Genomic DNA, 17,192 nt, shown 5'->3' with positions numbered 1-17,192 from the left:
TGCTGTTAGGAGCAATCATACCTTGTCTGTGGATTTCTGGAGTTGTAGTTAATCTGCTGATAGTCATTCAGTGGGGCTGCAGTACAAGGCGTGTTGGCTTTCATGAAAGCATGAGCTAGTTGCATTTTTCATCGCACGGCAAATAAAATATGAGGGGAGAAAATCTAATCACCCAGAGCAAATGCAAAACTAATTCCCACCCCAAAGCTTCACGTTTCAGAATATCCACAGAGGATTGATTAGATTGACATTCTTCTTCTAGTCTGAAATGCTGTTTTCATTCCGGTGTGAGAACTTTTATGTGGAGTTATTTTATTGGTTTATTTACTGGTTTTATTGTCTTGGTTCATTCACCTCACAGAACAGACAAATCCCTTTTACAAATCTGGGCAGCAAACAGAGCTAAATGTCACCAGTATGACATTGATTTTTTATTTTTTTTTTTTTTCCCCCTAATTTTAGCATATGCTACTAAGGTAATCAATTTGCACTGTTAGAAATGCAGAAGCAGAAATGTGCATTCTCATTTCAAATTTAGATTAATATATATACTGATTTGGTGTTTACAGTGTATGCACTTACCTGTTTTCCCCTCACTCTGTGTAGAAGGGTGTGTGTATACACACATATGCTCTTAAACAGTATATTTGTTTTTCCTCCAGAAAGAGTTACATTTAATTTGAATGGTTTTGTTTCCCATTTAGCTTAGCAAAATTGGAAGAAGAATTTGCAAAGAAATTCAACAGCCTCCCTCAATACAGTCCTATTACCTTTGACAGGAAAAATTCAGCTGTTTCGAGGAAAAAGCGAAAGATTGGAAGCGGCTCATGTGAACTACCAAAATCCAGCAAAGGTAAATTGCCAAGTGTGGGACGTTCTTAAACAGCTGCAGTGCTGGGACAAGCTCATGAATTTATACATTCTTACTTTACTGTTACCTGTGAAAAATCTGAAGTCAAAGAAGAAATTTCCTAGCACTAAATTTAGTTGGTTCTCACCTGGTTTAGTTTTCAGGCTGATTGTTCTCACTCTCAATTCCCGATTTTCATGATAAGTAGAACTGGGTAGGGTTTGTACGTGAAATGTATTTCTCATAGCAAGAAAGTTTTTCAAAAACATGAATATTTGTGAGGTAAGTGAATTCACAACTTTTCCCAAGACAGAATGGGGCTAAAAGGGCATATAATCAAAGGTTACAGTTTGACTTTTTTTTTTTAAGCTTAGTTTTATACCAGTTCTAGTTTCACTATAATTTTAGGGTCTGTAAATTAAAACATAAGATACCAGAAATGTCTGAATGAAATGTCTGGAATTTTTCTTTTATCAAGATCATAATTTTGTCATAAGTTTTGAGAAAAAAATATCCTGATGTGATTAAAAAAAAGTTAGAGGACATGAAAACCAATTCCGTACCCAGCTCCATTGCTGAGACTTGTGGAGGGAGGAACTCATGACACGCTTGGCTATTTTTTTTAATACAGACAACCTGTGACACACAGGTGGTAGAGAAGTGACAGTGACAGAGTAAAACTACTGTGGCAGAAATACTGATGCATATATACAGTATAGAAGCATCACAAAATGAAGGAATTATATACCAGTAATTCCACAAGGCAAAAGGATGCTCAAAAGGATCCTCATCAGGCACAGTTTGCAATGTGAAGTTGGTTTCCTTTTCTGCAACAGTGGTAGTTCCACTGACTGACAGGTTTTAAAGTCTAACATGGCTGTTTTAGCCAGGTGACCCTGGATTAGATCCATGCCTTTTGAATGCTTCACAAATAATCACATTACAGTGTGCAGGATTGAGCAGCTGTTCTTTTCGAGTGCATGCCAATTTTGGTATTGATTTTTGTAATTAGATGTGGAACAGCCACTTTGCAAAATTAGACCTGTACTAATACCAAGCTAGTTCTGACTTCAGCTGCCTTTAATTTTGTTTTATGGTATGTATTTGACAGAACTTCTTAAATGAGCGTGAATTAATTGCTTTACAGTATGATAACACACTGGTAATTAAGCAACATCTGTTGGGAGGAAAATCCTTAACTACAGTGATCTAGCAATTGAAGTTGTAGTAGGAGCTCATTGGATTTCTCACACCAGTATTTACCTGTTCAGGTGTCTGTATGTTTAAAACTTCTGCAGGCCCTGTGTTTGGGAATGGTGGGCTAGAATTCTGCCTCAAGCCAGGTAGCCCAGAACTGTATTCTGCTTTTGGGTAGGCTCATACAGGAGAGTTTAGTTTTCATCTTTGTTAGCATCACTTAAAGAGCTTTGGAATATGTTCGGTCTTGTCTCAAGGGAAGGTCAAAAGCATCACTGAGGCTGGTTAGAAGCCTGATCTGAGTAGCTTTGGCACAGCCCTGCAGAGACAGTCATGGAGTATTTGCCTCTGGCTGACAGTAAGGGCTCTTTAAATTAAGCCAGCTGACTTTGCACTGAGCAGATGGTAAACAGTCACATGAACTTTTCCACCAACTGAGCTGTGGGGTTGCAACAGGCAGCCCCAGGGCAGGAATATCGAATACTAACACTGCCCTTTCTTCAGTGAACATCTAGCCACAGCCCCAAACTAAATCCAGACAGAACTAGTGATACCTGCTTATAATTCCAGCAAATGTTGAATTCACACACTTCAGCTGGGCAGGCTGATGGTTTAGTGGCAATCATTCCAACTCCCTGAAGAGCAAGGTTCAGTCAGCTCTCAAGAGGTAGTTGAAAAACTTCCCAACAAACCATTTTTCTTCTGGAAAAGAAGGATTTCTAAAAAGTAAATATTTCATGGTATGTCAATTTTAAATGTGTTTTATTTTCTTAGGATGTGTAAAACTAGGATGTGAGTTGGGTTTTGAAATGATCTGACCTAAAGTGCATACAGGCAATCTTACTAGTTGGGTAAGGTTTGTTCCAGTTGAGTCAAATATTTATTAAGCTGAATCCTCAGTTTAATTTGTGATGTACTGACAGGCTACTGAGCCTCATTGTACTGTTGTCTGGTGAAGTGTGATAAATATAGAGACTCTTTGAGAACCCTGGCCCCCAAAAGTGTAGCACAAGCAGGTCTGTGTGCTGTGCTGCTTGCAAGTACTGCAGGAAATGAAACTGGCATATCATGCAAAATAATAGAGCTTGGTTTGGTGCAGTTATGGGTTTTCTGGATTACCCTGCTTTTTTACACCGTTAGAATTAAACAAAGGTTACATCCTATTTTTATGCAGTGAGCATGAGCCATGAAGGGTCAATATAGTCTTATGGGTGTGAGTGTGTTGGGATGTGGGAGACCTTCACTTTGCGCTGTTCTGCATTACCGTGTTGCCTGGAGTTGTTTCTGCTGTGAGGCTTTTTCTTGGGTGTCTCCATCAGGTAATTAGAAGACTTGTCCAGTACAAATAATGTCTACAAGTGTTTGGCGCCTCTGGGTGTTTCCAAAAACAGATAAAAATCAGTAGGGACACGTTTAAGTAAACACTCCTTTAAATGATGTGCTGCTTTTTTTGAATGAGCATGTGCAGGATCATAAACTATTTTTACTCAGCCAGATGACTACTTAATTTTTGAAGTCTACAGTGTCTACTAAATATTTAAAATTGAGAAAGTATGTTGGAGTGCTGCACTCTAAACCTTCCCCAGGATACTGGGTGAATAAAAATGGAGAAATGTTTTTGTTTGTTAGGTTCAGGGTGTTTCTCTGCACCCCACCCCCACCTGTAACTGTATGCTTTAATAAGTTTTATTTTGCAGTAGATGGTGCTGGATTGATTTTCTGTCAAATATCATTAGCCTGTGCTTACAACAGGCTTGATGGCTACCTAACCACACAGCCAGGTTTTTCAGGATGTTTTCCTGCTCTAAGGTGGAAAAGCAGTAGGGCAGTGCCCACTGACTATTTCTGTTGTGCTTGTCATGTCCAGTCCACACTTCAGCCAGTTCTTTCACATAAAGACACCTGAAGAGCCCTGTAACATGAAAGCTGATTCACATCCACATGTGTGAAAGAAAATTTGAATGTTTTCTTAAATGAGAGGCATTTTTTCCCCCAGTTTCCAAATTGTCTAAATTAGGCTCCCACTGAAATGATTGGGGGTCTTTCTTCAATGGGAGCAGGACTGAACAAGCCATAAAGCTTTGTGAAAATCCACATCGAGCGTTTTGAACTGGGAATGTGCCTATACAATAAGAATGGCCCAAAATGGCTGAAGAATACAGCTATACTGAATCTGTGCAGATGGCCTGCTCCGACATTTACTGGAGCTGTGACTGTTTCCTTTTTTTTTTCTTCTTTCCTATGTCGTATGTGCCAAAACATCCCACCACACAGAAGTCAGCTGTCTGCAGTGAGTCACTAATCTGCTTGTATGCAAAAGTGAGCAACAGGCAGAGTCATCAGTTCTGCTCTGTACTCTGAAGAAATGCTCACTTATACACCAAGCACTGCACTAAAGCTTTCATTTTGGAAGGCAAAGAGGGGAATGCACAGTGTGCTTTAATTTGGGGAAGAGATTGCCGGTTTGGGGTTGTTTTTTTTTTTTTTTGGTCTGTGGCCTCTAGGACTAGAAAGAAGGCATCATTAAAATGGAAGCTGCTTTGTGGCATTCCTCTTGGTCTTAGCTCTGGGGTTTTTTTGGCTTGGTTCAAAGCATTCAGATGCTTGGAGATTTCATGCTGTAACATTCCAAGGATCATGACCTAAAAATACAACGTCTTCCTCTGAGAGATGCAGAAATGCACAGACTGTTTGTCCTGGTTTTGTTAGGATCTTGTTGAAACGTCCTCTGTTTGATCAGATCCTTTAATAAAAACAGGGAACATTCTGAGAGCAAAGGAGGCCTGTGGCCAGAAATATGGAGGAAATGCAGTTATGGTTCATTTTCTTGCCTGCTGCTTCCCTGAGCAGCTGCCACTGGCCCTAGCAAGTAATCCCAGGAGGAATTCCTACTGCCCTCAGTGAGCACAATGGACAAGCCAGGGATTAAATCCTGTGGCAGTTGCTGAAGTGTTAAGGAGAGGAATAGCTGTGTAGAATATTTCTAACAGAGCAAGATGAGTAGATGGCTGTATAACAGTGTCAAGTAAACTAACATTAAAATGTTTTTTTCAGCTTTCTGTAGGAAATCACATCTAGGGTCCATTGCCTAACAGCAAGACTTTAGGTTAGGTTAGTTTTTTCAGTCATGGATTTTCTCTGGATTTAATGTTCACAAGTGGCATTTCTTCAAAGTCTTGGAATATTTGCCTGTTGTCTCCATGAAACAGGTGTAGCCCAGCCAGGCATCCTATCAACTCCTGCGTGGTGACTGTGCCTACACTGTTAAGGCGCAGAGTGTGGATGAAGTTTCTTGTGGAGTCAGAAGTTACATTGTCGGGTCCAAGTATGAACTGTTGACTTACTTAGCTATTGGCCCAGCTTCTCTTTCAATGCATTTATGGCCAAAGGTATTCTATGGGCACTGTCTCATGGGAGTTACAGCTAAAGGGGAAGGAAATAGGAGTTTTCCTTACTGAAAGGCAGCTTTTCTTTCGGCCCTACTAAAGTCCTTGGATTTTTCATGTGGGAAAGTGGCATTTTGCAGATACAGGCTGATGACAAAGGTGCCTTTGATGGGGCAAAAAGAGATGAAAGACACGAGTTTCCCCCTCTGTGCAGTGCTTGTCATCTTTTCCTGAGTTTTTCATCTCAGTTACTCTGTTCTGAGTTGCTGACACTGGCTGACTGATAGTGATTGAAATGGTTTGTATGGTGCAGGTTGAGCTGCAGAAATTGAGACATGTGATATGTATATACAGTGATATATAACGTGTTGCTTCTTCCAAGCACCTGCAGAAACCACTTATCAGCTAACTAAAACGTAATAATAAAAATGTCACAAGAGTCATGTAGTTATGTACCTCTGTCTTGTGGAACTGGTGGGAAGACTTGATTCTGTTGATGTGGATGAAGTATTTGAGCTTGGTATCAAGAAAAGCTTAGTTCTTTCACTTAAGCTTTTGCTCAAGCTCTGTGAGCTTTTTTATTCCTTTACATTTTTTGTTTCACTGACACTAGACTAGTCCTCTGTACTCAAGTAGCTGTTGTAAAAATTGAAGAAAAACGATTCAGTAAATTTCCGTGAATATGGCTCTTCTTTGTATACTTCTGTACTTCTATTGTATTTTCTATACAGGTTCTAGTGAAGCTATTTCAAGCTGATGTTGCCTAAGATGATCTCTTGCTTGGACTTTATTTAGTTTGCTGTTTGACTTCTGGATTTTTGGAAGTTTATTAAGCTTTCTCCAAAGTTTTGATTTCTTCCGTATTAAAAAAGAAGTAGCAGTGAGCCAACGTGTGCCGACATGTGCAAGATGTTACTATGCCTGCCTCTGGCTGGATTTTAGCTTTCTTTCAGTAATTTTCAGTATTGATGAGACAGCCTAGTGTCTTTGAACGGCTTTCGCTTCATAAGGCTAAATATTTCTTCTGTGTGCCACGCACTTGACTCTTTTCTCTCCTTGAACATGCAGTCTGAGGTGGCAATTTGCAGATGTATAATGTAGACGTATCCTGATTGCACATTCCTGTATGGTTGTAGTTGTGTCCCAGTAGCCAGTGTTTGTGTCTGGTTCCTTTTAAGGATGAGGAGGAGTAGAAAAGGCCACTATTTGTGGTGGGTAGAATCCTGTTCCAGGTGAGCTACAGATGGAAAAGACACCTTTTCGTTAGGTTATAAATCATCTCGTCACGTGCACAGCATCTCATTTCTGTTTGGGCTGGTCTGTTCTGAACTAACCTGAAAACTTACTTGTCCACTTTGAAATAAGATTTTGAAGTTGAGTTTCCGTAAACTCACTAAAAATGGCTTTGCATTGTGGAGATTATGCATCTCATATGTCTGTGTTGTTGTTAGATCACTGATTAGCTCCCCTAGTGAGGCAAAAGCTAACTTCTTGGTGACCTCTGATAGTGGCATATTTTGTCATCTAGTGTCACTGAAGATGTCTTCTGACTGCTCCTAGTAAAGTCTGCTGGCAAAGTAGGAATGATACCATGAGCTGGACATAACCTCACCATCCTCCTCTGGGAGCTTTTACTTTTACACTTAGTATATCTCATTTCTGGTCATCAGAAAGGCAGTGATAGCTCTTGCATCCTGTGCTGGGTTGGCCCTGGCTGGTTCCCACCTTGTTGCTCACTCTCACGGTGGGATGCAGAAGAGAATAGGAAGGGCAGAAACAAGGAAAAATACTTCCTGGGTCAAGAAGAAGACAGTTTCATAACTTGGAGGGAGGAAACAAGTAATATAAAAGCCAGCACTCACCACTGACAAATTGATGCCCAGCCAGTACCTGAGGCAATGCACAACTTTAAAAAAAAGTCTTTCCTCACAGTTTTGTGCCTATTATGGTGTGAAGTGCCTCTTGGCCAGTGTGGGTCAGCTGTCCCAACTATGTCCTCTCCCAGCCTCTTGAACACCCTCAGCCTACCTGCTGGGGTGCCAGAGTGAGAAAGAGAGCTCTTGATGCTCTGTAAACACTGCTCAGCTGTAACTAAACCATGGTGTATTTCCAGCCCTGTTAGGTTTACTCCCTGCCAGCCAAGCGCAGTATCTGTGCAAAAGAGAACATATCTTTAAACAAGCAACAAAACCTACTGTTTTATTGCATGGCTAAGCTTTCCTAAGGGCTTCATTCCCCAAAATATATTGCATGCACTTAAACATTGGGAGGTGGTGGGTTGAACTACAGCTTGCTGAAAGCCTCCAGAGTCCCTTTGGGCAGCAGGTCAGGTTTTGTGCTTCCCCGTCAAATGGCAGCTGGTATTATAGGAAGGAGAGGTTGTACAGCACATAGATACTGTGACTGTTGTACTCTTTTTCAAGCTCCTAATTAAAAGTATGTGTTATTAATGTTGTCTGTAGGTTCATTCCAGTCTCAGAAAAAGAACCTATTCCACAAAATTGTCAGCAAATTTAAGCACAGAAAGAAGCTTAATGTTCCGGACACAGGTACTGGTGCATTGCTTAATTAAGGTTTTTGGCTGCCTTCTTTCTCAGTTCAGTCTTGGGGAAATGCTTCTAGACAGAGATGCCTCAGCTCTCTAGTCTTTGATCACTTTGGTTCCTCATTTTCCCTGTCTGCTATGATTTCATTGCTTCCTGGCTCCAGGTGATATTACCTTCTTCAGTATGATGCTGTTTTGTTATTACTTGGCATCTCCCTTTAATTACAGTTTCCCTGTTCCAGATGCCATGCAGCAGAGCTGACAAAGCAAGGGCAATTCTGCAGTTGGCTCTGAAAACTTCTATCTTCTACAGAGCTCACAGCTGTGTAGTCTTTAGGTTGCTCTGATCTGCAATCCTTCTGTATCAGTAACCATATTATTTTGCCAGAGCATTTGTGCATCTCCGTATCTCCCTATTCCTGTGATTTCTTGCTGTCTGGAACTTTGCAGACTGCAGCTAATCAAGGTAAGAGCCTGGTCAAGGTGTAAGAGCCTGGTCAGGATGTAAGCGCTTGTTTCTACTCCAGATCTCAGAAGTACCAACCTCCAGCCCTGCCTCTGTAGAAATCTTAAACCAGCTTTCTGTTTGCTTCATATTGAAAATACCATCTGCAGTTTCTTTCAGTTACATTCTGGACCTCATCTACCTGCTATCTGTCCACTGTTAGTTCTCTAAAATCTTCTTGGTACAGTATCAATAATCCTGCACACTGGGACCGCACAACGCTGAGGGGCATTTTCAAGTATACAGAATTATAGTTTAGCCTGCTTTGCTGGGCCCTTTTTCTTTTGTCATCATGTTGCCCACACTATTCAAGTAATGCCCAGGCTGTTCCTTAGCTGTTCCACAGTGGTCTCTCCTGCATTGTTCTTGTAGTGTAGAAAAGCCTCTCTGATTCTGCTTACTTAACTCCATTAATTTTGTCTGGTTTTTTTTCCCAACCCATGTTCATCTCTAGGAAAATAAAATTGTTGTTCCCATCTCCAGTTTTCCCAGCTACCTTTATGGTTAATAATCTTTTCCTAAGAGGTGAAATGTAATTTCCTCTCCTGTCCTGGTGCTGTGTTTTCTGTCATCTGTGTTACACCTGCACTATCTTCCCACATAGGCTCTGCCTGCTCTTCTGCATTCCATGGTGCAAATAATTTGAAATTACTTGCTCTGTCATGTTGTATTTGTACAACGAATATGTTGTGGGAGTTGCTTATGAGGAGTAGCTATCTTGCTTCCATGTTGGTGTAAAAAAGGCATGCATTAGAATAGTTTTTATTTGGTGTCATTCAGATTTTGTTCCTGAATTATTAATAAACCATGTAGACAAAATACTAAGAAAAATGGGTGTTTAAATTTTCCTGGGCGAAAGGAAACAGTGTTTAATAGATGATTAAATAAAGAGTAAAAAATATAACTACCTTAAAATCTGCAGATAAAAATGTGGGTAAACAAAATGTCAAGTGCTGCATTTGTTTAAAGGTAGCCACCATGTTTTGATACGAAGTGAAGTGTGCACTATGATCAAAGGTTCAACCCTGGCAAGTGTTGAGTACCCTGGCCTCGTTCCAGCACAGCACAGAGGCATGTCCTTGGAAGTTAAGCACGTGAATAATGTCATAGTGTCTAAACATTAAAGATGTGTCTGTGCATTTGCTGGGGCAGAGCCAGGTTGCTAAGTTCCTCCCAAGACTAAAGCAAAGACACAAGCAACTTAGGAGCCTTACACAGCCCACATATAATCATCAGAGGGAAGGCAGCGGATGTCTGTATAGTAATAAGGAACTGCATTTTCCCCTGAATTACAGAGGGGAGAAAATGTGGAGTCTTGCCTACTCTGAAGAGTGCCCTGTAGTGACTGAAATCAAAATGTTGATCAGCCAAGTGCAGTGTGAGCATGGCCTCGGTAGGTGCTGGACAGCCTCTCCCTCATGTGCTGCCTACAGATCTTCATCCTCCATCCAGGAGCTCCTAGGCAACAGGCCTTAAACTGTGTGGCTTGAGCTGTCCCATATTCTGCAGCATTCAACATGGGGATCTCAGAATCTCCAGATAAGATTTATTTGAGCATTTTGTGAATCAAGCAATAAACGAACATTTTTACTCCTTTTTATGGTTAATCTATACTTGTGGTGAGTCACAAGTCTACATAATGTGTGGTTTTGGCTTTTATGACATTAATTTTGCGGAAAGAAAGAGTTTGAAATGTTTGGATAGCTGCAGAGGAGACACTTGGAAGGATTGCTGTCAGCAGAGGTCATGCTGACTTCATGTTTTTCATCTTGAAAAGTCAGTGTGGCTGCTGTGTTAAGAGTGAAGGAAAGTAAGTGCAGTAAAGGCATATCTATTGTGATTGTATTGTGTTGTCCATGTGTCTCTGGTGTGGAAATCCCGAGTGAATTTTGACCACACTGTACATGGGAGGACCAGTGCACATCAGCATATTAAGAGTTTGCAGCTGTTCATAGAGCAGGGTACAGCCCAGTTAAACACCAGTGGAATGCTACAGAGAGCACACAGTAATGCAATTGAATATGTCAAGAGCTAGATCTCTTCCTTCGGAAGGCTGAGAAGCACAGCTAGACCCATGCCAGTTTGGGGAAGTTAACACTCATCTGGGACTTTTATTGTTTTATTGTCCTGCCACACCGACAAAGCTGGGAAAGATGGGGTGCAGTACTTAAAATAACAAGTCACAGTGATTGCCTCTTTGCGGGTACGCTTAGTGAGCTGTGCTGAGGCTCTTGCATGGTCTGTGTAGCTGCCAGCTGTAACACTGCCCTTGGCACAGGAAGGGGAGAAGAGAGGGTGAACACATTCACTGGTCTCAGCACCAGCTCATGCGTGAAGCCGCCCTGTCCCTGCTCCTGCTCCCACAGCAGCTCTCCCACACACATCAGAGCCCTGTTTTGTGGGGCTTGCAGCCAGAGGGAGCCAGGAGCTCTGTGCCTTTGGCACCCATTCCGGCTGGAGGAGGGCTGGATGAGCACAGGCTCCTGCAGCAGAGCCTCACGCCCAGGCGGCTGTCTCCTACACCTGGTTTGACCATCTGCTGCTTTCTGTCTCTACTTGTTAGTCCCCAGTCCTTGCTGCATCTCTGCTGCCTGACCCCAAAGCAGTATTGTAGCAGTGTCCTGTTGTCAGAAGAGCTGGAATTCCTGCCAGGTCAGTCTGTTTGGCATCACTTCCTTGGTGAAGTGGTTCTGTAGACACTGGTGACTTGAAGCTATGCTCTGTCTGGCTAGATTTTCACTGCTTTACTTCATAAAGACAAATCATTACAGCCCACCTTTCTTCCTTGATACCAGCATGCTTAGACCCACAGAGCATTTGTTCCTCACTAAGTGTGGTTAAATTTCTGCAGCGCTCTCTCATAACAGGCATCACTAAAGAAATTCTTTTAAGTCTGTGTTTTGTTGGGGTTTGGTCTGAAAAGCTGTGGTGTGCTGAGTCAATTCAATTGACTTCATTTTTCATGTTCACAAAGATATGGGGGAAATAAGACTACGTGTCCTCTGCATGCCTGCAGAATAGGATAAACTGTCCATGCAAACCTTTAACAAACCTAGCTGAGGAAATGATCTGGCACAGACCCCTGGATATGTCTCTCTCAGAGTCATTTCTGCCGCAGTGGTGTAGGCATGCCTAAAGGCCCACACCTTCATGCCATGTTCTCAACTCTGCTTGCAGAAATAACCCAGTAGTTCTGCCCATGCCGCTGTCATGGAGAGCTGAGCATGCACCTACCTCTTGGCAGGACTGCACAGTAGCTGCAGAACCTCATTTCACGTCTAGAGAATGTTGCCCTGAAAAATCCCTGAGCTCCTACAGCTCTTGAATGTAGGACAGCGTGGAAGCAGAATGGACATCAGACAGATTAAAGAAAAGTACAGGGAATTAAACCTGGCTAGCCCTATCCTTCCTGCAGAACAAAGCCAGGTCCTGATTTGGAGCATCTGTGTGGATATACCTTTGTCACTTGATGCAGTCAGATACTGTTCCTCTTGAAGGAGGTGGAGGAGCACATAGTTTAGATGTAGGGCTGTTGAAACATGGTCTCCTTTCTCCTCTAAAGGTGGGTGCAAAGGGTCTTGTGAGTGAGGCCTTAGTGTGATTTCCAAGTTTTATGTCTACTTAAATAATACTCCGTAAAGAAGTCAGTGAAATGATTTCTAAACCCAGTGTCCACTAAAACTGCTAGAGAAAAGATTCTCTTCCCTTCAACATTGACCCTCCACCCACACACACACAAAATACTCATTGTTCACCCCCAATCCTTCCTTCTTCAAGACCGTAGGGCAGCAATGTTATGTTGAAGTGATAAAGAGCTTCTTTTAGAGCTAGAGGTAAAAAAGAAAGTAGACTAATACTTTAAAGTCTCATTTCAAGGATTAAAAAAAAAAATTGAAGAGGGAATATAAATAATATAAAGACATGGAGGGGGAAAATACTTACTGCATCTGAGTTTTTACAGCCACCTTCTGCTGTTTCTTAGTCAAACATGCCAGCATCATATACTCCTTGTCCTCCACTATTGCCTATTTTACCTTTCAAGGTTTTTTTTTCTCTTTATTTTTTTGACACATACAGTATGAGAAAAAAAACTATAAAAGGGAACCCTCAACTGTAGTGATCAATCAAGATGATTTCTAGTGACCTGACATACAACACATCTAATTAAACACATACCTAATCAAGGCTCTGTGTTGTTCATTGTTTGAAATCATGTCTTATTTTTTTTATTAAATGTAAAAAAAAAAAAAAAAAAAAAAAAGTGAGTTGTAGTATTAAGATTAAAAGCCTTATAAACTCAGTCAAGCTAGAAGTAGACCGCAGTGTCAAAGTGCTAATTAGAGCAAATCAGAATTAACAGATAGTGTTGGACTACAACCAGACCATTACATTAAAATATAATCAACACTTATGAATTCCCAAATAAGAAATCTGGAGAGAAAGCTGCCTATTTAATTATACATTCCAATTAAGATCCTGGTCTTGATACACAAAGCTTATCTGAACATGTCACTGTTGGCCCAGTTGAGTTACTTGAAAGTCGCATTTGCAATTACTGGTGTTTCTACTTAATTGGACTGTTAGAGGGTGGATCTTTTCCTGTGCTTCCTCTTGAGCACTCTTAACAAAAAAATCAGTTGTACAGCAAAGTTCTGCTTGGGAAAGGTTGGCTGCTAGAGCTAAGCACTTCAAAATGCTGATTGAATCTGTGTGCTTTTTTTCCAAATAGAGATGATGCACAAGTTTGAAAATGGCTTACAAGAGAACATGGTTCATAAGATCATAAACAAATTAAAGTTTCAAATGATTTTGCACATATGTACTAGATCTGATTCAATTCTTAGACAATAAAACATTAGAAGGTCCTTCCCAATCAAACAGAAGAGCAGAGGGCAACTGCTAACAAGATGAAATGTGCTACAGCTATTCTCTTGATCTAGTCCACATCCTCACACACTGAAGAGTTAAAGAAGCCAGAAAAAGTTAAAGGTTTTATTAGCCATATCTTTGAAAAGAAAGTTCACTAAATATACAAAACTACCAATAAACAGAATGTGGAAGAAGGCAAGGGCCATGCAGACTTTTGGGCTGTTGTGCACAGTTTGTGGGGCTGGGTGCTCCTGTGTGACCCCACCAGTCTCAGTGCAGGAGAACAATTGGAATTATTCAGTTCTTAGCCCTTCTGAAAGAGCAGTTGTTTGCACTCCAGCTTCAGTTCCTGTGTAATTTTGGGTGGTCAAACCACCCAAAAAGTGACAAATGTGTCTTAAACAAGTCTTTAAAATGGGGAGAAAGATTAAAGGAGGGAAGAGTAAGCTAACTGTAGACACAGTAACAGCTGTGGAAGATATATCAAGGACTGTTTCAAATAGATGGGGTATAACCTGACAGATAGTAACGAAAATAAGGAGTTGAAAATGCAGCAGAGGAGGTGAGGTGCAGGCCTTAGGAAAAAAATGTGTAATCACTCAGGATGGCAGTGTACTGGGAAAAAATACCTCAAGAACTTGGTGCAGGTATCTATCATAAGTGTTCCCAATTTCAAAACAGGTTAAACAAGCATCTGTAAAAAATCACTTAGGCATTCCATTTGGTACCTGTAACCTCCTTCTAACCCTAGCTAACAGTGGTCACAGATGGGGCAGGCTTCATAACACTTTTATCAAAGGAGGGAGAAAGATGTCAGAGATTGCCTTTATGGAATAATGATACCCTGTGGGATCAGCAGAACGGCTTACTGAATCAATGCAAATTGCAAACAATTGACTACTAGGCACTGAGCTCAGACTTTGGAAGCTTAAGTATGTTTTGTGATTGCTATCTGACCAATTTCTTTGTGAACAAGATGAAAGTAAACTCTTTAGTCAAGTGAAAATTTGGGATCATGTTCCAGTTCGGGGTAAAAGGCTGCTTCAGAACACCAACACTGGAGCTGCTGAGAAAGATTTAAACTGTTGCTTTCTCATTCTCTGACTTTATGTGGGTAGTATTTCTGTCATGGTATTCTATCCCATGCTTAATTCCTTTTTTTAGCAGGCTTGTCCTCAGCTGTGATCCAGTTCTCTGCTTTTCTATTTGCAGGCTTTGGGGAGTTTGTAAGGTTTGTTGTTTTGTAAAAGGTGGTATTTCTCTTTCTTAGAGGAATTGATGTAGAGTGACTAAGGAGGTAAGACTGGATTTTAGTCAGGAATTGCTGAATTCTGCTTGTCAGTCCCTCTGTGAGCTAAGATAAGCTTGCATGAGGACCCTTGTTCCTTAAATATATTTTGTCTCTTAGCCATTTGCTGACATCTGCTGCTGCAGAATGTTTTATACAGAGCAGTACCCTGCTCCCACTCAAGTGCTGATCTTTCTTTGGAAATATTAGAAACTTGAACCTTCAGTATGTCTTCAAGGTGGATTCTGTTACTTCCCTGCGAACATCTGCGGCATTCAGATCGTATCTTGCCACGGGTTATGCTCTGAGTACCTGTGAAGAAAGGTTTTATGCAGATAGATGCAACATGGTAAATGACCATAGCTAGTGGCTGAATTATTCTACATCTAAAGTTGCATTTTTTTTCTTTTCCAGCCATACTATTAGAAGACAGAAATTCCAGTGAGTCTGCCTGGAAGAATAAAATTTCTATATCTGCCCTAAACACTCCAGAGCCAGTAACAATGCATGAGCCTTTAGTTGGCAGCCAGAAAAGGAAAGCAAGGAAAACCAAGATCACACATCTTGTCCGAACAGCAGATGGGCGAGTGTCACCAGCAGCAGGAACGCTGGGTAAGGAAATTTGAGTTAAAATTTTATTAAAACTGAATGGTTGGAGAAGGTTTGAGGGTACAAGCAACCTCTCAGGGCAGTGGTTTTAAATTAGCTTGTTTTCATACCTGCTTAGAATGGTCATTATTTAAAATACAGGTATCAACCAATTGGGAAATCACTGAGTCTATAATGGCCAATTTCTTTGGTTTGAATGACCAGATTTGCCTTTTCTCCCTCGGTATTTCACTCTCAGAACTGTTAACTGATGCAGAGAGAAATGGAAAATGGTTACTTTTCATTATTTGTTTCCAGTCCAGCAAAGAAATTACACTGCATCTGGTTATGGGTTGTAAAACTGAATTTAATAATATGAAGTTAATGCCAGAGTCCTTGTTGGAGTTCTCCAGTAGGAGAATCTTTCAGGACTACTGTATCTAAAACATACACACAAGCTCTCTTGCCTGACCTAAAAGATCAAATTCAGCTGAATACAAAATCAGTAAACTGCTTCATAAACCTTAGTACTGTGCTTCTGACCCAGTAGCTTGTCAGAAGAGGTTACAACATGAATCAGATGACACTGGCAGAATCAAAGTCATAAAGATAAAGGTTCTGTTAACACCAGGCTAGTCAGCATATCCATAGGCTGCAGTGAATTTATGGACTACATCTGCATGCTTAACTTTCTTTGCAGAGGAGAAGCCAAAAGAGCTGCCACAAAGTACGCTTCAAAAATCATCGAGTGCAGAAACGGATTGCAACAGCGAATGCTCCAGAAACACAGAGACAGAAGAAAATCATAGCATTACATCAGATATGCCAGCGGTGTCTGCATTTTTTAGCTTAGCTGCTCTGGCAGAAGTAGCAGCCATGGAAAATGTACACAGGTACGGTTTTCTTTTGTTCTTATTGTCTTAAGTAAATAGCACGTGGCTGACAGCTTGCTCAGAAGGCATGTGAATAGCAGACTCTAATTTGGCCTGTGTTTCCTCTTCCACAGCTTTCTATGAATGTCTGTTTTACCCCACTTGCTTAGTAATGTTAAATCTTCACCTAAATGACAGTGTAATCTCTTTAGGAGTTACTAAAATGATCCTTCCCAGTAATCTTACCGATCAGTTTTTGTATGTAAACAGGTTCATATACTCCTTGAGATCCTAAAGATTGAGAATTATCATATGTTGTTTGTCAGATAATAGCAGATTTAAATAGCTACTGCATGCTGATTTGCATTTTCTAGTGGCCTAAAACCTAAGATGGTGGAGACAATTTCATACATTTTGAGATGAATTTTTATGCTGTACATGGCTGAGGAAAGATAACTTGTTATTCTTACTCTTGTGCTTTGTTGTGTCGAAGGCAAAGCATCTGCAGAATAGCATGGGACAGAACAACTCTGGGTGATGGAAAGCCAGGGTAGTTTGGGTTGGTCCTCTCAATTATTGAGTAGGCTATCCATACAGATAAGGTGGAGGAATGTGTAGGTTACTTAGGGCTTACAAATCAGTTCAGCATGGTTAGACCTGTGATGGAAATAAATCAAAGACAGCAGATCCTCCTTGGCTTTGGATTATCCAGTGTTGTTCCTTAATAGAATTTACTGGGTATGAAATCCCATCCTCTCCTGCAGTGGAAACTCACTGAGGAAGCATTGTGCCAGTTTGAAACCATCACAGCATCTGCAGATGCTATTTGACAGATTGCTGGCTGCCTGAGCAACTCCTCAAGAACCTTCAATGGTTCATGAAACCATTCATAGCTTCAGTTAACTGTTCCACTCATGGGTCCCACTGATGAACCCAGTCCTTTGTGTTCAGACTGCACATCAAATGCTCAAAGGCTTTTTAGACACTCAGGAACCCTACAAGAAACAGTTCTGCTGGTTCCTCTCTGCAGAAGCTGTTGTCTGAGTTAAGCAGTGCTGGTTTGGGTGAGAAGTGCTTTCACACTGCAGTCAG

At 41.0% G+C, this 17,192-nt stretch overlaps 1 protein-coding gene across 20 annotated transcripts in view; it reads left to right on the top strand.

Annotated features, from left to right (window-relative positions):
* The window catches only part of BBX (BBX high mobility group box domain containing), a 141,024-nt gene that overhangs the window by 114,202 nt on the left and 9,630 nt on the right, over positions 1-17,192 (top strand). For 19 of the 20 annotated variants that reach the window (XM_040054298.2, XM_040054336.2, XM_040054320.2 and 16 more), the window contains 3 exons: positions 705-853; positions 15,055-15,252; positions 15,929-16,121. In XM_040054298.2, the coding sequence (XP_039910232.1) occupies positions 705-853; positions 15,055-15,252; positions 15,929-16,121 (540 nt within the window). The remainder of the gene's footprint in view (positions 1-704; positions 854-15,054; positions 15,253-15,928; positions 16,122-17,192) is intronic. The other variant, XM_040054304.2, reaches the window with a different exon arrangement.

This window comes from Hirundo rustica, chromosome 2, assembly GCF_015227805.2.
Source record: "Hirundo rustica isolate bHirRus1 chromosome 2, bHirRus1.pri.v3, whole genome shotgun sequence".
Taxonomy (NCBI): domain Eukaryota; kingdom Metazoa; phylum Chordata; class Aves; order Passeriformes; family Hirundinidae; genus Hirundo; species Hirundo rustica.
The sequence above is the reverse complement of the archived record's forward strand: the minus strand, read 5'-3'. Positions and strand labels throughout refer to the sequence as shown.